Source organism: Salvelinus fontinalis, chromosome 36 (genome assembly GCF_029448725.1).
Source record: "Salvelinus fontinalis isolate EN_2023a chromosome 36, ASM2944872v1, whole genome shotgun sequence".
In the NCBI taxonomy this organism is placed as follows: domain Eukaryota; kingdom Metazoa; phylum Chordata; class Actinopteri; order Salmoniformes; family Salmonidae; genus Salvelinus; species Salvelinus fontinalis.
Genome location: NC_074700.1, coordinates 6144702 through 6167312, shown reverse-complemented (window position 1 = coordinate 6167312; position 22611 = coordinate 6144702). Strand labels below are relative to the sequence as shown.

General features: G+C 42.3%; 1 protein-coding gene across 3 annotated transcripts in view; it reads left to right on the top strand.

Moving 5' to 3' along the window:
- LOC129835082 (uncharacterized) overlaps positions 1-22611 on the top strand; it is a 64589-nt gene that overhangs the window by 11761 nt on the left and 30217 nt on the right. Inside the window, exons 6-14 of one of the 3 annotated variants that reach the window (XM_055900453.1) lie at positions 6425-6561; positions 8780-8839; positions 9761-10015; positions 13008-13238; positions 13430-13642; positions 17509-17655; positions 18361-18582; positions 18909-18968; positions 19188-19344. In XM_055900453.1, the coding sequence (XP_055756428.1) occupies positions 6425-6561; positions 8780-8839; positions 9761-10015; positions 13008-13238; positions 13430-13642; positions 17509-17655; positions 18361-18582; positions 18909-18968; positions 19188-19344 (1482 nt within the window). Of the gene's footprint in view, positions 1-6424; positions 6562-8779; positions 8840-9760; positions 10016-13007; positions 13239-13429; positions 13643-17508; positions 18160-18360; positions 18583-18908; positions 18969-19187; positions 19345-22611 lie in introns of all 3 variants that reach the window. The other 2 variants (XM_055900452.1, XM_055900454.1) reach the window with 2 other exon arrangements.

Here is a 22611-nt window from a genome sequence, read left to right as displayed (position 1 = left end):
AATAAATCTCTGGAACCTGCTAACATCTCTGTTGACGAGTCTACGATACGTTAAACACTAAACAAGAAGGGTGTTCATGGGAGGACACCACGGAAGAAGTCACTGCTGTCCTAAAAAAACATTGCTGCACGTCTGAAGTTTGAAAATGTGCACCTGGATGTTCCACAGCGCTACTGGCAAAATATTCTGTGGACAGATGAAACTAAAGTTGCGTTGTTTGGAAGGAACACACAACACCATGAGTGGAGAGAAAAAAAGGCACAGCACACCAACATCAAAACCTCATCCCAACTGTAAAGTATGGTGGAGGGAGCATCATGGTTTGGGGCTGCTTTGCTTCCTCAGGGCCTGGACAGCTTGCTGTCATCAACGGGAAAATGAATTCCCAAGTTTATCAAGACATTTTTGCAGGAGAATGTTAGGTTATCTGTCCACCAATTGAAGCTCAACAGGAGTTGGGTGACGCAACAGGACAACGACCCAAAACACAGAAGTAAATCAACAACAGAATGGCTTCAACAGAAGAAAATATGCCTTCTGGAGTGGCCCAGTCAGAGAGTCCTGACCTCTCGATTGAGATGCTGTGGCATGACCTCAAGAGAGCAGTCCACACCAGACATCCCAAGAGTATTGCTGACCTTTGTAAAGAGGAATGGTCCAAAATTCCTCCTGACCGTTGTGCAGGTCTGATACGTAACTACAGAAAACGTTTGGTTGAGGTTATTGCTGCCAAAGGAGGGTCAACCAGTTATTATACTTTTTCCACCCTGCACTATGATTGTTTAAACTGTGTGTTCAATAAAGACATGAAAACATATAATTGTTTGTGTGTAATTAGTTTAAGCAGACTGTTTGTCTATTGTTGTGACCTAGATTAAGATCAGAACAAATTGGATGACCAATGACCAGTAAAGTGTGTATGGATACATAGCCCATCTTTTTCTTTCCATCTTGGGATTTTATAAACGTTTTACCTGTAGCCTATAGGATCTCATTATGCATTCCTCTAGCTGAATTTCTTTTTTTGTTGTTGTAGACACTCATTGTAACCGCAATGTGTTATTTTACCCCATATCACAACCCCCTTTTACCCCATTGCTTTTTTTTTTATTTTTTTATCCAGATAGTTCCAAAGGGTTCACATACTTTTTCTTGCCACTGTATACACTACCGTTCATAAGTTTGGGGTCACTTAGAAATGTCCTTGTTTTGAAAGAAAATCAACATTTTTGTCCATTAAAATAACATCAAATTGATCAGAAATACAGTGTAGACATTGTTAATGTTGTAAATTACTATTGTAGCTGGTGAAACGGCTGATGTTTAATGGAATATCTACACAGACGTACAGAGGGCCATTATCAGCAACCATCACCCTGTGTTCCAATGGCACATTGTGTTACCTAATCCAAGTTGATTATTTTAAAAGGCTAATTGATCATTAGAAAACCCTTTTGCAATTATGTTAGCACAGCTTAAAACGGTTGTGCTGATTAAAGAAGCAATAAAACTGTCCTTATTTCGACTAGTTGAGTATCTGGAGCATCAGCATTTGTGGGTTCGATTACAGGCTCAAAATGGCCAGAAACAAAGCACTTTCTTCTGAAACGCGTCAGTCTATTCTTGTTCTGAGAAATGAAGGCTATTCCATGCGAGAAATTGCCAAGAAACTAAAGATATCGTACATCGCTGTGTATCACTCCCTTCACAGAACAGCTCAAACTGGCTCTAACCAGAATAGAAAGAGGAGTGGGAGGTCCCGATGCACAAATGAGCAAGAGGACAAGTACTTTAGAGTGTCTAGTTTGAGAAACAGACACCTCACAAGTCCTCAACTGGCAGCTTCATTAAATAGATGCAAAGAAATAGCCACATCTCAGACAGGCCAATAAAATAATTATTCTACAAAGTAGAAAATAGTAAAAATAAAGACAAACCCTTGAATGAGTAGGTGTGTACAAACTTTTGACTGGTACTGTATAAATATATAAATATATATATATACACAGTTGAAGTCGGAAGTTTACATACACCTTAGCCAAATACATTTAAACTCAGTTTTTCACAATTCCTGACATTTAATCAGAGTAAAAATTCCCTGTCTTAGGTCAGATAGGATCGCCACTTTGGTTTTATTTCTTTCATCACATTCCCAGTGGGTCAGAAGTTTACGTTCACTCAATTAGTATTTGGTAGCATTGCCTTTAAATTGTTTAACTTGGGTCAAACCTTTCAGGTAGCCTTCCACAAGCTTCCCACAATAAGTTGGGTGAATTTTGGCCCATACCTCCTGACAGAGCTGGTGTAACCGAGTCAGGTTTGTAGGCCTTCTTGCTCGCACATGCTTTTTCAGTTCTGCCCACAAATGTTCTATAGGATTGAGGTCAGGGCTTTGTGATGGACACTCCAGTACCTTGACTTTGTTGTCCTTAAGCCATTTTGCCACAACTTTGGAAGTATGCTTGGGGTCACTGTCCATTTGGAAGACCCATTTGCGATCAAGCTTTAACTTCCTGACTGATGTCTTGAGATGTTGCTTCAATATATCCACATAATTTTCCAACCTCATGATGCCATCTATTTTGTGAAGTGCACCAGTCCCTCCTGCAGCAAAGCACCCCACAACATGATGCTGCTACCCCCGTGCTTCACGGTTGGGATGGTGTTCTTAGGCTTGCAAGCCTCCCCCTTTTTCCTCCAAACATAACGATATTCATTATGGCCAAACAGTTCTATTTTTGTTTCATCAGACCAGAGGACATTTCTACAAAAAGTACAATCATTGTCCCCATGTGCAGTTGCAAACCGTAGTCTGGCTTTTTTATGGCGCTTTTGGAGCAGTAGCTTCTTCCTTTCTGAGCGGTCTTTCAGGTTATGTCGATATAGGACTCGTTTTACTGTGGATATAGATACTTTTGTACCTGTTTCCTCCAGCATCTTTACAAGGTCTTTTGCTGTTGTTCTGGGATTGATTTGCAATTTTCACACCAAAGTACGTTCATCTCTAGGAGACAGAACGCGTCTCCTTCCTGAGCGGTATGACGGCTGCGTGGTCCCATCGTGTTTATAATTGCGTACTATTGTTTGTACAGATGAACGTGGTACCTTCAGGCGTTTGGAAATTGCTCCCAAGGATGAACGAGACTTGTGGATGTTTCCAATTTTTTTTCTGAGGTCTTGGCTGATTTCTTTTGATTTTCCCATGATGTCAAGCGAAGATGCACTGAGTTTGAAGGAAGGCCTTGAAATTAGAGGTCGACCGATTATAATTTTTCAATGCCGATACCGATACCGATTATTGGAGGTGCAAAAAAAGGCAGATCCCGATTAATCGGCCGATTACATATTTTTTGTTTGTTTTTAATAATGATAATTACAACAATACTGAATGAACACTTATTTTAACTTAATATAATACATCATTAAAAGCAATTTAGCCTCAAATAAAATGAAACATGTTAAATTTGGTTTAAATAATGCAAAAACAAAGTGTTGGAGAAGAAAGTAAAAGTGCAATATGTGCCATGTAAAAAAGCTAAAGTTTAAGTTCCTTGCTCAGAACATGAGAACATATGAAAGTTGGTGGTTCCTTTTAACAGGAGTCTTCAATATTCCCAGGTAAGAAGTTTTAGGTTGTAGTTATTATAGGAAATAAAGGACAATTTCTCTCTATACGATTTGTATTTCATATACCTTTGACTATTGGATGTTCTTATAGGCTCTTTAGTATTGCCAGTGTAACAGTATAGCTTCCGTCCCTCTCCTTGCCCCTACCTGGGCTCGAACCAGGAACACATCGACAACAGCCACCCTCGAAGCAGCGTTACCCATCGCTCCACAAAAGCCGCGGTCCTTGCAGAGCAAGGGGAACAACCACTCCAAGTCTCAGAGCGAGTGACGTTTGAAACGCTATTTGCGCGCACCCCGCTAACTAGCTAGCCATTTCACATCGGTTACACCAGCCTGATCTCGGGAGTTGATAGGTTTGAAGTCATAAACAGCTCATTGCTTGAAGCACAGCGACGAGCTGCTGGCAAAACGCACGAAAGTGCTGTTTGAATGAATGCTTACGAGCCTGCTGGTGCCTACCATCGCTCAGTCAGACTGCTCTATCAAATCATAGACTTAGTTATAACATAATAACACACAAAAATACGAGCCTTAGGTCATTAAAATGGTCGAATCTGGAAACCATCATCTCGAAAACAAGACGTTTATTCTTTCAGTGAAATACGGAACCGTTACGTATTTTATCTAACGGGTGGCATTCATAAGTCTAAATATTCCTGTTACATTGCACAACCTTCAATTTTATGTCATAATTACGTAAAATTCTGGCAAATTAGGCGGCCCAAACGGTTGCATATACCCTGACTCTGCGTTCAATGAACGCAAGAGAAGGGACACAATTTCACCTGGTTAATATTGCCTGCTAACCTGGATTTCATTTAGCAAAATATGCAGGTTTAAAAATATGTACTTCTGTGTATTGATTTTAAGAAAGGCATTGATGTTTATGGTTAGGTATAGTCGTGCAACGATTGTGCTTTTTTCGCAAATGCGCTTTTGTTGAATCATCCCCCGTTTGGCGAAGTTGACTGTCTTTGTTAGGAAGAAATAGTCTTCACAGAGTTCGCAACGAGCCAGGTTAGCAGGCAATATTAACTAAATATGCAAGTTTAAAAATATATACTTGTGTATTGATTTTAAGAAAGGCATTGATGTTTATGGTTAGGTACACATTGGAGCAAGACAGTCCTTTTTCGCGAATACGCACCACATCGATTATATGCAACGCAGGACACGCTAGATAAACTAGTAATATCATCAACAATGTGTAGTTAACTAGTGATTATGATTGATTGATTGTTTTTTATAAGATAAGTTTAATGCTAGCTAGCAACTTACCTTGGCTTCTTACTGCATTCGCGTAACAGGCAGTCTCCTCTTGGAGTGCAATGTAATCAGGTAGTTAGAGCGTTGGACTAGTTAACTGTAAGGTTGCAAGATTGAAATCCGAACTGACAAGGTAAACATCTGTCGCTCTGCCCCTGAACAAGGCAGTTAACCCACCGTTCTAGGCCGTCATTGAAAATAAGAATGTGTTCTTAACTGACTTGCCTAGTTAAATAAAGGATAAATAAAGGTGTAAAAAAATAATAATAATAAAGATGAAAAAAATCGGCCAAATCGGTGTCCAAAATTACCGATTTCCGATTGTTATGAAAACTTGAAATCGGCCCTAATTAATCGGCCGTTCCGATTAATCGGTCGACCTTTACTTGAAATACATCCACAGGTACACCTCCAATTGACTCAAATGATGTCAATTAGCCTATCAGAAGCTTCTAAAGCCATGACATCATTTTCTGGAATTTTCCAAGCTGTTTAAAGCACAGTCAACTTAGATTATGTAAACCTCTGACCCACTGAAATTGTGAAACACTGAATTATAAGTTAAATAATCTGTCTGTAAACAATTGTTGGACAATTACAATTTTAATTCCTGTTTATCAACCATTCAATTAAAGCACACTGCCCATAAATAAGAATTTGTAAGATAATTATCAGCATAAAATGGACAGATACCAGTCTTAAAATCAATCAATCAATAGCGTTTATTCTCGAGAGTACTGAATCATAGTACAATTTACATCAGGTTATATAATAAAGATGATGTCATAGGTTTTAATGTCCATCCTCCTCTAGAATACAAAGGCAATACAGTTCACAGCCTCATTACTGTCTGCCACCTGTTCAACTATCTGCAACCAACCCAAGGTCTTTCCCCTCCCTGGGTAGAGACATCATTCTAGCATGTCTGAAGATAAACCCATTCTTTCTAACAAGGAACATATTACACTCAGCATTATGATTATAATAAGTTTCATTCATACAGTAACATCTAAGTCAAATGTATACATATTTTAGTCATTAAACACAAAAATCCCATAACACTTGTGTCATGCACAAAGTAGATGTCCTAACCGACTTGCCAAAACTATAGTTTGTTAACAAGACATTTGTGGAGTGGTTGAAAAACGAGTTTTAATGACTCCAACCAAGTGTATGTAAACTTCCGACTTCAACTGTGTATATATATACAGTGTATATATATATATACAGTGGGGCAAAAAAGTATTTAGTCAGCCACCAATTGTGCAAGTTCTCCCACTTAAAAAGATGAGGGAGGCCTGTAATTTTCATCATAGGTACACTTCAACTATGACAGACAAAATGAGGGAAAAAAATCCAGAAAATCACATTGTAGGATTTTTAATTTATTTATTTGCAAATTATGGTGTAAAATAAGTATTTATTTTGAGTTGATGATGTTCAATGATTAGTCATAAACTGTCGTTTAGACAATATTACTGTTTTTGGGATGAGTCATAAGGCTTGTTGCTTCCTTTCTCCTCTACAGAGATGAGGACATGCAGAGTCTGGCCAGTCTGATGAGCCTGAAGCAGAGTGACATCGGCAACCTGGATGACTTCAACGATAGTGACGAGGAAGAGGGCGGAAGAAGAGCCAGCATCGGAGCCGCAACTCCCGTCACAGGTAGTGGTCTCAGCAGACATGACACATCAGTGTTTTCATGTTCCCGAGATCTAGTCTAGGCTGAGAGAAAATGTGTCAGAGACAGAGACACTCAAAATGCTCTGGTCTGGAATACTGCCACGCTGATAAATACCGTAGCTATATACTAATCTTGCATACACAATGAAAAAACACAAGTCTACTTATCCACTTCATCTGACAGTGATGCATATACAGTTGAAGTCAGACGTTTAAATACACCATTAACCAAATACATTTAAACTCAGTTTTTCACAATTCCTGACATTTAATCTGAGTAAAAATTCCCTGTCTTAGGTCAGTTAGGATCGCCACTTTATTTTAATAATGTGAAATGTCAGAATAATAGTACAGAGAATTATTTATTTCAGCTTTTATTTCTTTCATCACATTCCCAGTGGGTCAGAAGTTTACATACACTCAATTAGTATTTGGTAGCATTGCCTTTAAATTGTTTAACTTGGGTCAAACTTTTCAGGTAGTCTTCCACAAGCTTCCCACAATAAGTTGGGTGAATTTTGGCCCATTCCTCCTGACAGAGCTGGTGTAACTGAGTCAGGTTTGTAGGCCTCCTTGCTCGCACACGCTTTTTCAGTTCTGCCCACACATTTTCTATGGGATTGAGGTCAGGGCTTTGTGATGGCCACTCCAATACCTTGACTTTGTTGTCCTTAAGCCATTTTGCCACAACTTTGGAAGTATGCTTGGGATCACTGTCCATTTGGAAGACCCATTTGCGACCAAGCTTTAAGTTCCTGACTGATGTCTTGAGATGTTGCTTCAATATATCCACCTAATTTTCCATTCTCATGATGCCATCTATTTTGTGAAGTGCACCAGTCCCTCCTGCAGCAAAGCACTCCCACAACATGATGCTGCCACCCCAGTGCTTCACGGTTGGGATGGTGTTCTTCGGCTTGCAAGCATCCCCTTTTTCCTCCAAACATAACGATGGTCATTATGGCCAAACAGCTCTATTTTTGTTTCATCAGACCAGAGGACATTTCTCCAAAAAGTACGATCTTTGTCCCCATGTGCAGTTGCAAACCGTAGTCTGGCTTTTTTATGGCGGTTTTGGAGAAGTGGCTACTTCCTTGCTGAGCGCCCTTTCAGGTTATGTCGATATAGGACTTGTTTTACTGTGGATATAGATACTTTTGAACCTGTTTCCTCCAGCATCTTCACAAGGTAATTTGCTGTTGTTCTGGGATTGATTTGCAATTTTCACACCAAAGTACGTTCATCTCTAGGAGACAGAACGCGTCTCCTTCCTGAGCGGTATGACGGCTGCATGGTCCCATGGTGTTTATACTTGTGTACTATTATTTGTACAGATGAACGTGGTACCTTCATGTGTTTGGAAATTTCTCCCAAGGATGAACAAGACTTGTGGAGGTCTCCAATTGTTTTTCTTTGATTTTCTCATGATGTCAAGCGAAGAGGCACTGAGTTTGAAGGTAGGCATTGAAATACATCCACAGGTACACCTCCAATTGACTCAAAAGATGTCAATTAGCCTATCAGAAGCTTCTAAAGCCATGACATCATTTTCTGGATTTTTCAAGCTGTTTAAAGGCACAGTCAACTTAGTGTATGTAAACTTCTGACCCACTGGAATTGTGATACAGTGAATTATAAGTGAAATAATCTGTCTGTAAACAGTTGTTGGAAAAATTACTTGTGTCATGCACAAAGTAGATGTTCTAACCGACTTGCCAAAACTATAGTTTGTTAACAAGAAATTTGTGGAGTGGTTGAAAAACGAGTTTTAATGACTCCAACATAAGTGTATGTAAACTTCCGACTTCAACTGTAGTAACAGGTAAACAAAACTGTCATAGGAGATGTTTACTTTGCACATATGATTGCCAGCCATATGAGGTGTGACAATTCTATTTTAAGCATTTATGTTTAAAAACATTGCTCAATACACCGGCATAACATGTTGCTCCACTCTCCAGCTTCACACCAATGTCTCAACTACGGTGGCCCAATTTCCCTGTTCTACATTTTCCCTTTCAAATGTATGAATGCCAAGAAACTCTCTTTCCACGCCAAGCTTCCCTTTCCATAGTATATCAATTTAATTTCCTTCCTTTTCTTTCCTTTTCCTTTAATTTAATATGTTCATTCCTTCCTTCTTTCCTTCTTTCCTTCCTTATTTCCTTCCTTCCTTCCTTCCTTCCTTCTACTTTGAAAGCTTCCACAAGGAGAATACGTGATCAGGCATGGAGACCTGTGATTGACCCAGAGGCCACAGGTAACTTCCTGTTTCCTCCCCTGCTCCCACCTCCTCTGAATCCTGATTGGCCTTTTTCCCCTATCCCTTCTCCTTCTATATAACATCCCATCCCTCATTTGAAATTATGATATTCATGGCTTATAAGCATTTGTCTAAATATTGATCATCAACCTATATACATAATTTGTATCGTTTGATGAATCATATTTATTAAACCGAATGGATATTAGCCAATTAGGTTTCAAATGAAGTTGTATACCTCATTACATTCTCATATTTAATCAGATACTCTCCGCAGGGGTAAATTAAGCAAACAAATGACCAGTCGTTTAAATCACTGTTTGAAGTGATGGAATCTGATAGATGTTAAAATGTATGGTTACACAATACGGAGTCCTAAGGTGTCCATAGGAGCTGAGCTTTTTCTTTTAAATTCTTCTCATGTACAGTATCAAATGTACTGTAATTAAACTGTGGGACTGAATGCTGGGGCCTAACCAGGAATTCTTGTCCCTGGCACATAGAAATGGGATTAGTGTTTAATCATTGATAATGAAGAGTTACAGTAAGAAGGAAACGTTAATTCGAGCAGCTGTACAGTTTGACTGTATGGTATGAGTATCCGAGTACTATCACTCTCCATTGCTTATATTCTTTCAATCTTCCCCTCTTCCCTTTTCTCACTTCCTCTTCCCTTCTGTTTTCACTTCTGTTTCCCCTCCTCTTTTCTCTTCTCTTCCTCAACTGAATCTCACTTATCTTCTCATCTTTTTGGTCCATTTTTCTTCACCACTTTCTCTCTCTACTTTCCCTGCCATTCTATTCTGTTCTCTCCTGCATCTGTCCTCCCTTTTATCCTTTGCTCCTACTCTCTTTTCCATCTTCCTCCTTTTTCTGCCCATCGCCTCCCCTCCCACCCCGTCCTCATCTCTCACCCAGCTGCCAGTAAGATGGATTGGAGTAGCTCATCTGGCACTGTGTCTACCATCTCACATCTGTCACGCCCCCCTCTGCCCGTACCCCTCGACCCCTCCGCCCTGCCTCCCGCCCCTGCCGCCCGCTCCCGACTCACCACTGGCCCCGCGGGCACCGCTCAGCAGGCACGACCCTCCCCCTATGCCTACCAAGTGCCAGCCTTTGTCCGCGCCCACCCACCTGCACTGCCCAAAATCTTCCAGCCCGCTGCTGGCTCAGGTACTGGCAGACTGACTGACTTACAGACATCACAGTGATAAAGCTGAAATAAATCGATTTCCGGCTGAAATCCGCATAAGGTGAAACAGCGCAACTGTTCGCCCGCAGCACATTTGTTATTGTTTTGTTTTGTTCTGTTGGTGAACCGTAGGAGATGAGCATCCAGCATCGTGGGGGGGGGAAAATCGCAGTACATACTCTGCTGTTCTATCGCACGTGCAATGATGTCTGAGGGGCAAAAACTGTCTGTTGTTTTGAAGTTACTTTGTTGTTGTGACATCACAAACGGACGGATTACAGCTTTAATCATAGATTACACCTATTGTAAAAGGTCAAATAGCAGCTTTTATTCAAGGTAAGGATACCGGCGAGGGATACCCAAATGTTTGATTCTGAGTTTTGTTGTTTGGGTATTCTGTCTCGCGTGAACACAGTAAAGGGGCCATTACCATGTCATGCCATGTACAGTCAGGTCCAAAATTATTGGCACCCTTGATAAAGATGGGGGAAAAAAGACTCTATAAAATAAATAATACAAATACTTTATATAATATTTTATTATTTTATACTAATACAATTGCTCAGAGAAAGAGATTTTGTTTAAAGCAAGTAAGCTTTTTTTTTTCTAAAAAAGATAGGGGTCAAAATGATTTGCACCCCTGTTTTCAATACCTTTCAATACCTCACCTTGCGAGGATAACTGCACTGAGACTTTTTCTCAAATGTTTTGAGATGGGAGACCACATTGGGAGGGATCTTAGACCATTCGTCCACACAAAACCTTTCCAGAGCCTTGATATCCTTCACCGGTGTTTATGGACTGCCTTCTTCAATTCAAACCACTGGTTTTCAATGGTTTTCAAGTCCAGAGACCTAGATGGCCATTGCAAAATGTTTTCTGTTTCAATTAACCATTTCTTTGTTGATTTTGATGTGTGCTTGAGGTTATTGTCTTGCTGGAACATCCATTTTCAGCCAAGTTTCAGCTTCCTTGTAGAGGCAACTACATTTTTGGCTAAAATGTCCTGGTACTGGGTAAAGTTCATGATGCCGTTGACCTTTACAAGGGCCTCAGGACCAGGGGAAGCAAAATAGCCCCATAACATCAAAGAGCCACCACCATATTTTACAGTATGTAATGGGTTCTTTTCTGCATATGCAGAACTCAGCAAACTCCAGGCGTTTACATTTGCTGGATGACGTGAAATTAGAGCTCTTTGAATTGAAGATGGCAGTCCATAAGCACAGACAAAGAGTATCAAGGATCTGGAAAGATTCTGAATGTATTCCAATGTATTCTTCAATTTCATAATTTTTGAGGGGCTGATAACGTCTCGAAAATGTTGCGCGCATCGATGTAGCCAGAAGGCGTGAATAGATAGCAACAATGACAAGAAGCTGCCATATGGGGAATCGTAGGTGACTCGCTTCAGGTCATTGTATCTTGTTCTTGATACCATGTCTTGTTTAGACTGCTTTCATGTCTATGCTAATATGGCAAAAATTCGCTAGCTAACCAACAACTGTAACGATGTATTTGAGAGACAACAAGTGCTCAATGTGCAAATGGATTTGTTTTCATAAAAAATGTGAAAATATAATTGAATATAGATGAAATTGTCAAGGCTCAGGAGAAGACCCAGATGCAGACAGTTTCAAAGTAACAAAAGTTTATTACAAAAACAGGGGGGCAGGCAAACGACAGGTCAAAGGCAGGCAGAGGTCAGTAGTCCAGAGCAGAGTCTGAAAGGTACAGAACGGCAGGCAGGCTCAGGGCAGGCAGAGGTCAGTAATTCAGGGTGGTATAACAAGGTACAGAATGACAGGCAGGCTCAGGGTCAAGGCAGGCAGAATGGTAAAAGACTGGGAAAGCTAGAAAACAGGAACTAGAGACAGGCGGGGGCACGGGAAAGAAACACTGGTAGGCTTGACGAAAAACTAAACGAACTGGCAACAGACAAACAGAGAACACAGGTATAAGTACACTGGGGATAATGGGGAAGTCGGGCGACACCTGGAGGGGGGTGGAGACAAGCACAAAGACAGGTGAAACAGATCAGGGTGTGACAGAAATATAGTTTATATGTTGTCAAGAGTCTAAGACAACCCCATCTGTTTTGCCCCAGAGATGCGTACGCGTCGCTTTTGACCAACCCGTCTATAGAAATGTATTGAAAACAGGGCTGCCAATCATTTTGACCCTTATCTTTTTTAGGAAAAAAAGTGAATTACTTGTCAAACAAACTCTCTTTCTCTGAGCAATTGTTTTAGTATAAAATAATATTAATTTCCAAGTTTTGAGCATATATATATCTCAGTATTATTCATTATTTACAATCTTCTTTGCTCATCTTTATCAAGGGTGCCAAACATTTTGGACCTGACTATCTTTCTATGGTCTGAAGCACCCCCTGCTGTTTACATCAGTAAAGCTATGGCAAGATTGGGAAAAACATGTCGAAACATTCCTTGAGGAATGAACTGAATGTCCTGAATTACCTTGAGTCTCTAGAGACACACAGGGGTCTTGAATAATTATTTTCTCCACTGACCGAAATGCCAGGCGTTAAATGTTTATTGCAGAGATTGCCAGAGGCAATTGCTTCATTTCCATAGCAACTGCCTTAGCTCGCAGTGAATTTCTTCATCAAAGCGGTATCATACTGTATTTATGTTTTCTGGCGTTGGTCCATGACTGTTGCTAGGGAAGTGAGATCACAGTTAATAGGGCTGTTTAGTTGTGGAGTAGTTTAGTTTACTCAAGCCAGTTTCAAGAGAAAGCATGTACTTTAAAAAAAAAAAAATTTTTTTTTTTTTACATTAAGCCATGCTGAATGACACAATTGTTCTACTCTCTGCACTGGTCAAGCTTGATTCTAATTTCTCAACCCCTCTTTACTATGCTTTCTGTTTCTCACTGTCTGCCCTCTCCCTTTTCCTTCACTCCTCTCTTTCTTCCTCCTCTATTCTCTCCTCTACCGTTTTCTCTCAGTGCCCATATCTGTAGGCCGGAGGCCCTGTGGCTTCCAGACTGACCCGGCCCTTGAACCTGCCAGTCTTGCTGAGGGCCATGTGGCCCCTGGTCTCCCCACCTTCTCTCCATCAAGACCCCTCTCAGCCTCCTTCACTGGGCCTTCCTCCTCTTCCACCTCTCCTCTCTCCTCTTCACCCTCTGCCCCATCTGTCTTTCCACCTCCCTCTTTCTCTGATATTCCACAGACAGGTACTGCATGCACAAAACTTTATGGGATAGTTTCAAGGCATTTGTCATTCATTTCAATTTACTGCATGGATGCAATTTGTCTTTGATTCTGTAAGTTCTCTTTTGTCTGTAGTAGCTGTTCATCACCATCCTCTTTCCTTTCATCTTCTCTACCTCCACATTCTTCTTTCCACCCTCCTCTCTTCTCTCAGCCACCTATGCTGCTGCTCGCACCAGTGCTTGGAGACCCCAGAGCGTCCCCTCCTTCTCATCCTCCTCCTTCTCTTCCACCACTTTCGGCACCTCCCCTCCTACTTCCCAGCCCCTCCCTGTCCCCTGTCGGCCCAAAGCATACATCACCTCCCTGGCAGAGCCGGGCTCTGCCCTCACTAGGCCTACCAGCCTGCCCTCAGCCCCCGAGACAGGTACGACACAGGCACAAGGCAAAGCATATGGAGTGATTTCAGTGCCAACAGAAATTATATTTAAATTCCAACATTTTGAATTTGTATTAGGATATTGAATTTAAATGTAATATTTTTGAATTTGTAATGCACAAATTGAATCATTTAATTCATAAATTGGACTCGTATTTCCTGATTTGAAACTGAATTGAATGAATATTTAATTCAGTAAAAAAATTCAATTACAATTTAATTGAATATTTAAATTCAATATTTATATATTCAGTTTCAATATGGAAGATATTTCATTCATTGTCTGTGTATCAAGTTTAAAAACTATAATTTCAAGTTTATCAAAGTTTCATGTATTTAACTTCTCCAGTTTTCAAATTCAGTTCAGATTCAAAACCAGAGACAACATCCTGGTACTTTGCCAGCCAGGAAATGGGGAGGAGCACAGATAGAATCAAACGCTCTCTCTGGTAACCAGAAGTTTTTGGCAGTTTCTGAATTGGTTTTCTTCCTATGAATTTGGCTCTAGCTATAAGCTATTAGGACCCCATTCCTGAAAGCTTAGACTCTATGGAACATTTATTTGAATTATTTCATTATTTTATTGAACCTTTATTTAACTTGGACCTACCTTCTGTTCCCATCTATGATGATCACAGGCCATGCAGGACATGTCAGACAGGAGTGTCACAAAAACAGCAATTTGGCTGAATAGTTGAATAGCCCTTCTAAGGATAGCCTTTCCACTCCCTATTTAATATTGCTTTTGTGACTGACTGGTTTAGAACCAGGGGCTAACACAGTCTTATGACATGCAGGAGACCTGGTTCTAAACCAGTCAGTCACAAGAGCAAGATTAAATAGGGAATGGAAAGGCTATCCTTAGAAGGGCTATTCAACTATATTCTTAAGGGGGCCAAATTGCATCTTTAAAGTATAAAAAAGCTCTTTTACCTGACTCGCTTTTCAAAGATGGCTAGAAATGCACATATTTTGTGCTTTTTTAGGAAGCAACCACTCCCCCGTTGTTGACTAGAAATTTGCTATACAGTGGCTTGCGAAAGTATTCACCCCCCTTGGCATTTTTCCTATATGTTGCCTTACAACCTGGAATTAAAATAGATGTTTGGGGGGTTTGTATCATTTGATTCACACAACATGTCTACCACTTTGAAGATGCAAAATAATTTTTTTATTGTGAAACAAACAAGAAATAAGACAAAAAAATGAGAACTTGAGTGTGCATAACTATTCCCCCCCCCCCCCCCCCCCCCCAAAATCAATACTTTGTAGAGCCACCTTTTGCAGCAATTACAGCTGCAAGTCTCTTGAGGTATGTCTCTATAAGCTTGGCACATCTTTTGCCCATTCTTCAAGGCAAAACTGCTCCAGCTCCTTCAAGTTGGATGGGCTCCGCTGGTGTACATCAATCTTGTAATGCGATGCTACTGGCGGCAGAGAAGTCAGGCGCAGGAGAGCGGAAACCGATTTACAGCGGTGGTGTTTAATAACCATAAACCAACGTCATCAGAATAATACCAAATAAAAGGGTCAAACAAAAACTTGTTAATACCAGCATACCGTGCACAGGCAATACAAAAAACAACTAAGGACAAGGACATGGGGGGGGGACAGAGTGTTAAATACACAACATGTAATTGATGGAATTGGAACCAGGTGTGATGGAAGACAAGACAAAATCAATGGAAAATGAAAAGTGGATCGTGATGGCTAGAAGGTCGGTGACGTCGACCGCCGAACGCCGCCCGAACAAGGAGAGGGACAAACTTTGGCGGAAGTCGTGACAAATCTTTAAGTCATGCCACAGATTCTCAACTGGATTGAGGTCTGGCCTTTGACTAGGCTATTCCAAGACATTTAAATGTTTCCACTTAAACCACTCGAGTGTTGCTTTAGCAGTATGCTTAGGGTCATTGTCCTGCTGGAAAGTGAACCTCCGTCCCAGTCTCAAATCTCTGGAAGACTGAAACAGGTTTCCCTCAACAATTTCCCTGTATTTAGCACCAGCTATCATTCCTTCTGACCAGTTCTGACCAGTTTCCCAGTCCCTGCCGATGAAACACATCCCCACAGCATGATGCTGCCACCACCATGCTTCACTGTGGGGATGGTGTTCTCGGGGTGATAAGAGGTGTTGGGTTTGCGCCAGACATAGCATTTTCCTTGATGGCCAAAAAGCTACATTTGAGTTTCTTCTGACCAGAGTACCTTCTTCCATATGTTTGGGGAGTCTCCCACATTTCTTTTGGCGAACACCAAACGTGTTTGCTTATTTTTTTTCTTTAAGCAATGGCTTTTTTCTGGCCACTCTTCCGTAAAGGCCAGCTCTGTGGAGTGTACGGCTTAAAGTGGTCGTATGGACAGATACTCCAATCTCCGCTGTGGAGCTTTGTAGCTCCTTCAGTGTTATCTTTGGTCTCTTTGTTGCCTCTCTGATTAATGCCCTCCTTGCCTGGTCTGTGAGTTTTTGTGGGCGGCCCTCTCTTGGCAGGTTTGTTTTGGTGCCATATTCTTTCCATTTTTTAATAATGCATTTAATGGTACTCGGTGGGATGTTCAAAGTTTCAGATATATTTTTACAACCCAACCCTGATCTGTACTTCTCCACAACTTTGTCCCTGACCTGTTTGGAGAGCTCCTTGGTCTTCATGGTGCTGCTTGCTTGGTGGTGCCCCTTGCTTAGTGGTGTTGCAGACTCTGGGGCCTTTCAGAACAGGTGTATATATACACTGAGATCATGTGACAGATCATGTGACACTTAGATTGCACACAGGTGGACTTTATTTAACTAATTATGTGACTTCTGAAGGTAATTGGTTGCACCAGATCTTATTTAGGGGCTTCATAGCAAAGGGGGTGAATACATATGCACGCACCACTTTTACATTTTTTTTAATTGAGAGTTTTTTCAAACAAGTACTTTTTTTCATTTCAATTCACCAATTTGGACTATTTAGTGTATGCCCATTACATGAAATCCAAATAAAATCAATTTAAATGACAGGTTGTAATGCGACAAAATAGGAAAAACGTCAAGGGGGATGAATACTTTTGCAAGGCACTGTAACTGGGCTAACAACTCACTAACTAGCAAGGAATATAAACAAAATGTGAACATGCAGCTCTCGCTTTGATCTCAAAACAAGCACATCTACTCGCGACCGCTCATGCTGTACACAGTCCAGTTCAAAGTGAATGGCCTACTGCAGCTATGATTGGTTATGGTGCACCGGTCTGTGTAGAATACGTACCTGAGTCGTGCCTGTCAATACAATAGAATGCTACTCCAATGCGTTCTGCCTACGATAAAATCTCTTGCAGTTAGTTTTGCATAGTTTTTTTGTTTGTTTGTTACATTGACACTTTCAATTTAACAGACAAACAAAAAACAATTATTTGATTCGATCATAATTCCCACAGTTGAGCGAAACGTTGATATTGTTAACTAAAGGGGAAAACTAGAAGGTTGAGTGAAGTTCAATCTCGTCCTTCTCTGGGCAGGCTCATATTTCTTCTGGGCTGCAGTCCAGTGCGCAACTTAGAGGGAACATTTTATGTAGCCTATATCATGTGCAGTAGGGTTTCCCACATCACTACGTATGTTACCACTGTATATCAGACAACGTAGGGACTATTCTTTTGACTGTTTTCCCTCCCTTTCTCTCTCCCTCTCTTTATTCCAATCTGAATACCCTTTCTATTCCAATATCTTTTCTAACCACCCACATACCATCCCTCTATTTCTCCCTCATCTCCTCTCTCCTGTCCCTCTTTCTCTCAAACTTGTGCCTTATTTTAATCCCTTCTTTCCTCTCCCTCCCTCCATTCTACCCCTTCTCATCCCTCCCTCACAGTGCCCTGGCAGAGTGAATGGAGACCGCCAAAATCCCAGGCCCCTCTGGCCCAGCCGGCCCTCTCCCCCAAATTTCTGCACCCCTCTCCCCCTGACCCAGTGGAGCCTGTGCCTCTAGAGCAGACAAAGTGGTCCATGGAGACACCATGTAATCCTGCTTTCTCTCAGCTTGATTCCTACATGTCATTCTCCCTTGATGTGTCCCATTCTTCCATGTTGCAGTCTCCTCTCCCCTTACCCCCCCCTGTGCTAGCCTCGTCTCCTGCATCCTCCTCTCTCCCCACCCCTGATTACGCATCTGACCCAATTGGAGCACCTTACCGCACTCTTGTGTCCTCATCCCCCCCTCTCGTAACCTCCTCTGGCTCTGATGCTCCTGTCCTCACCCCTGCTTCTGCGCCTGCCATCGTCTCTGATTCTTCCTCATCTACTCCCATCTACCCAGCCCCTGCCCCAACCGCCACCCCTGACCCTTCCCTATCCTCTACCCCTGATCTTTCCTCTGATCCCACTGTTCCCACCCCTGGGCTTCCTACTGCTTCTGACCCTACCGCTGCCCAATGTTATGACCCTGCCCCTGGTCCCTCCCGTCATGCTATCGGCGCTTCGCCGTGTGCTGCCGATCCTGCTTCTGCCACTGTCTCCCAGTCAGGTACAGATCTCAGTGAGATTCAGCCCAAAGCATGGACATTAGACAAATGCTTGTCTAACCAGTCTACAAAATTGTACTTAGATCCCAACTGGTTGAAACGCTTATGAATCAAATTCTTTCCTCTTTCCTCCCTTCTCCTTTTCCCCCCCTTGTCTTCCCTGTGTCCTATCTTTTCTCTCTCTTTCTCACTGTCAACCTCAGTCCCCCCTGCTGCGCTCCATACTGCAGAATGGATGCGCCAGGTGGTTCCCACCATGGTCCACCCCAATTTGAAGAGGCTGGTCTCCCCTCCTCTGGAGCTCCCCCACTCACCCTCTCCTCTCACCCCCTATCCTGTTCCTTCTCCTGTGCTCGCTGCTGGCTCTCAGACTCAAGTCCCCACTGCCCCCCTCCCAGCACCAGTCACTGCTCCCCAAGAGACAGGTAAACAACCTGAGGCGACAAACAGAAAGGTGTTCACTGACAAAGTCCTCATGTTTAATAATGGGGACATTCATGATAGAATGCTATGATGATAACATGTATTCCCTAGTCAATCGTCACATGCGAACACTTGGCACCTATCGAGTTGTTTTGGTTGTAACAGTCTCTTGCTAATTGTTATTGATTGTACGAATGTTATGTTAGCATTAAATGTGTTTCCTTCATTCATTGCCAGCTTGGCACGTCACGGGTGCCAAGCTGGGTGCCAAGCTAACTCTCCCGTTAAGATAATCAGGTCTAACCATGTCCTGTCTTTTCCCTTCTAGAGTTTCAGAGGCAGTTGAGCACTCTGACAGAGGAGGAATACACCACTGCCACAACTCCCGGTGAGTAGGACCTTAAGCAACCACAATGCCTTTTAGGAACATCCCTAAATCTATACACAGTGCCAAATCCTAACTTGAGATCTGTGTACTTAACTTGGCTCAAAACATGAAGAACTGTGCCCTATAATTTTAAGTCGGGATTTGGCCCACAGTCAAGACGGTGTGTACTGATGGCGTCAGATGAATCTTCATGATGTTCTCCCCTGTCATCCCTTCTAGCCCGCACTGCTGGAATGATCAGTATTGCCAATCAGAGGGCAGACCCATCAACATCCGCACTTGACCCATTGGCTAAGCCCTTTGAGACAAGAGCTTGCGCGGGAAGATGGGGGGCAGACTCAATGTTTGGAATGGAGGTTGTCCAGGGAACGGCAGGGTGAGTGAATTCAAAGGTTATACAGCTACTGGTGGTGGTGCTCATTGTTTATGCTTGGAACGGCTGGTTTGGTTTGAAACTCTACATCTCCATTCAATGTCGATGGTGAGCATGGTCTCTTTTTTTTGTGGTTATTTTTTTGCACGATGCCGTTTTGTAAGACAGCGATGTAAGGTGACACAGTGAAGGCCACTTTGAAAGACAAAAGTGTGGTCATTTGAACTTGTTGATAACTGTGACGAGTGAATTTCACATTCGTAGTAACTTGAAAAGGCCTAAATCTATTTAGTGGTATGTCAGGAACACAGTAAACGTCCAACTTCAAGGAAATGTCTTGTGTAACAATTCTTCTCGTCAATGCTGGGGTTTTCCCAGTGTTGCTGTAGTCGGTGTACTCTTCTCATTAGTCATAATGGTGACATAGATATAGTGTCTTGGATAACTGTCTGAAGGAGTTGTGTTTGAGTCTAAGGCAGCTGTCGTGTTATTGCACAAAAATCTTGTGCTGTCTGCGATCAACATGGCATCAACACCACTGCACTGAGGCTAGGTAACACGGTCACCGTCGATAAATCCATGATAATCGAACATTTCAATAAGCATTTCTCTATGGCAGGCCATGCTTTCCTCCTGGCTAACCCAACCCGGCCAACAGCTCCGCACCCCCCGCAGCTACTTGCCCGAGCCTCCCAGCTTCTCCTTCACCCAAATCCAGATCGCAGATGTTCTGAAAGAGCTGCAAAACCTGGACCCGTACAAATCAGCTGGGCTAGACAATCTGGACCCTCTCTTTCTAAAATTATCCGCCACCATTGTTGCAACCCCTATTATCAGTCTGTTCAAACTCTCTTTTGTATCGTCCGAGATCCCTAAAGATTGGAAAGCTGCCGCGGTCATCCCCCTCTTCAAAGGGGGTGACATTCTAGACCCAAATTGTTATAGACCTATATCCATCCTGCCCTGCCTTTCTAAAGTCTTTCGAAAGCCAAGTTAATAAACAGATCACTGACCATTTCAAATCCCACCGTACCTTCTCCGGTGTGCAATCCGGTTTCCGAGCTGGTCATGGGTGCACCTCAGCCACGCTCAAGGTACTAAACGATATCATAACCGCCATCGATAAAAGACAGTACTGTGCAGCCGTCTTCATCGACCTGGCCAAGGCCTTCGACTCTGTCAATCACCGCATTCTTATCGGCAGACTCAATAGCCTTGGTTTCTCAAATGACTGCCTCGCCTGGTTCACCAACTACTTCGCAGACAGAGTTCAGTGTGTCAAATCGGAGCGCATGTTGTCCGGACCTCTGGCAGTCTCTATGGGGGTACCACAGGGTTCAATTCTCGGGTCGACTCTTTTCTCTCTATATATCAACGATGTCGCTCTTGCTGCGGGTGATTCCCTGATCCACCTCTACACAGACAACACCATTCTGTATACATTTACATTTAAGTCATTTAGCAGACGCTCTTATCCAGAGCGACTTACAAATTGGAAAGTTCATACATATTCATCCTGGTCCCCCCGTGGGAATTGAACCCTGGTCCCCCCGTGGGAATTGAACCCACATCCCCCCCCGTGTGAATTGAGCCCACAACCCTGGCGTTGCAAGCGCCGTGCTCTACCAACTGAGCCACACGGGACTATACATCTGGCCCTTCTTTGGACACTGTGTTAACTAACCTCCAAACGAGCTTCAATGCCAAGCAACACTCCTTCCGTGGCCTCCAACTGCTCTTAAACGCCAGTAAAACCCAAATGCGTGCTTTTCAACCGTTCGCTGCCCGCCCCCGCCTGCCCGACTAGCATCACTACTCTGGACGGTTCTGACCTAGAATGTGTGGACAACTACAAATACCTAGGTGTCTGGCTAGACTGTAAACTCTCCTTCCAGACTCATATCAAACATCTCCAATCCAAAATCAAATCTAGAATTGGCTTTCTATTTCGCAACAAAGCCTCCTTCACTCACGCTGGCAAACTTAACCTAGTAAAACTGACTATCCTACCAAATCCTCGACTTCGGCGATGTCATCTACAAAATAGCTTCAAATACTCTACTCAGCAAACTGGATGCAGTCTATCACAGTGCCATCCGTTTTGTTACCAAAGCCCCTTATACCACCCACCACTGCGACCTGTATGCTCTAGTTGGCTGGCCCTCACTCCATATTCATTGCCAGACCCACTGGCTCCAGGTCATAAGTCTATGCTAGGTAAAGCTCCGCCTTATTTCAGCTCACTGGTCACGATAACAACACCCACCCGTAGCACATGCTCCAGCAGGTATATCTCACTGGTCATCCCCAAAGCCAACACTTCCTTTGGCCGCCTTTCCTTCCAGTTCTCTGCTGCCAGTGACTGGAACGAATTGCAAAAATTGCTGAAGCTGGAGACTTACATTTCCCTCAATAACTTTAAACATCAGCTATCTGAGCACCTAACCGATCGCTGCAGCTGTACATAGCCCATCTGTAAATAGCCCATCCAATCTACCTACCTCATCCCCATATTGTTTGTAATTACTTTATGCTCTTTTATGCACACCAGTATCACACATCATCATACTTGCACATCATCATCTGCTCCTCTATCACTCCAGTGTTAATCTGCTAAATTGTAATTACTTCGCTACTATGGCCTATTTATTGCCTTACCTCCTCACGCCATTTGCACACACTGTGTATAGACTTTCTTTTTTTTCTATTGTGTTATTGACTGTACGCTTGTTTATTCCATGTGTAACTCTGTGTTGTTGTTTGTGTCGCACTGCTTTGCTTTATCTTGGCCAGGTCGCAGTTGTAAATTGAGAACTTGTTCTCAACTAGCTTACCTGGTTAAAAGTTGTAATTATAACCATTTGTTTGCTTTGGTACTGCAAAGCTAGAACTACATATTTTGTCACTGTGGCAATGTATCCATCTGAAATATTGTGATTCATTGGAAACTACCTGGTTGTCAATAGTGGAACCAAAACGATTGTATCAGTTTCTGGTAGGTAGGCAGATTTATAGTGTGTCAAGTTTCCTCAAGCTGCAATGCTGTTGCAATAGGCCGTCATTGTAAATAAGAATTTGTCCTTAAAAACGTACTTGCCCAGTTAAATAAGGGTAACATGTAAACATTTTAAATACATAGAGAGATCTCTGCTCGTCTTGTCCCAGTGATTGTCTTACATGATTCACTTTTTTTGACTGAGCGCTTGCTGGTTGTCTACTTTGTGTGCAATTTAGTAGTATGCTAACTCTAGAAGTATGCCAAAGAATTCA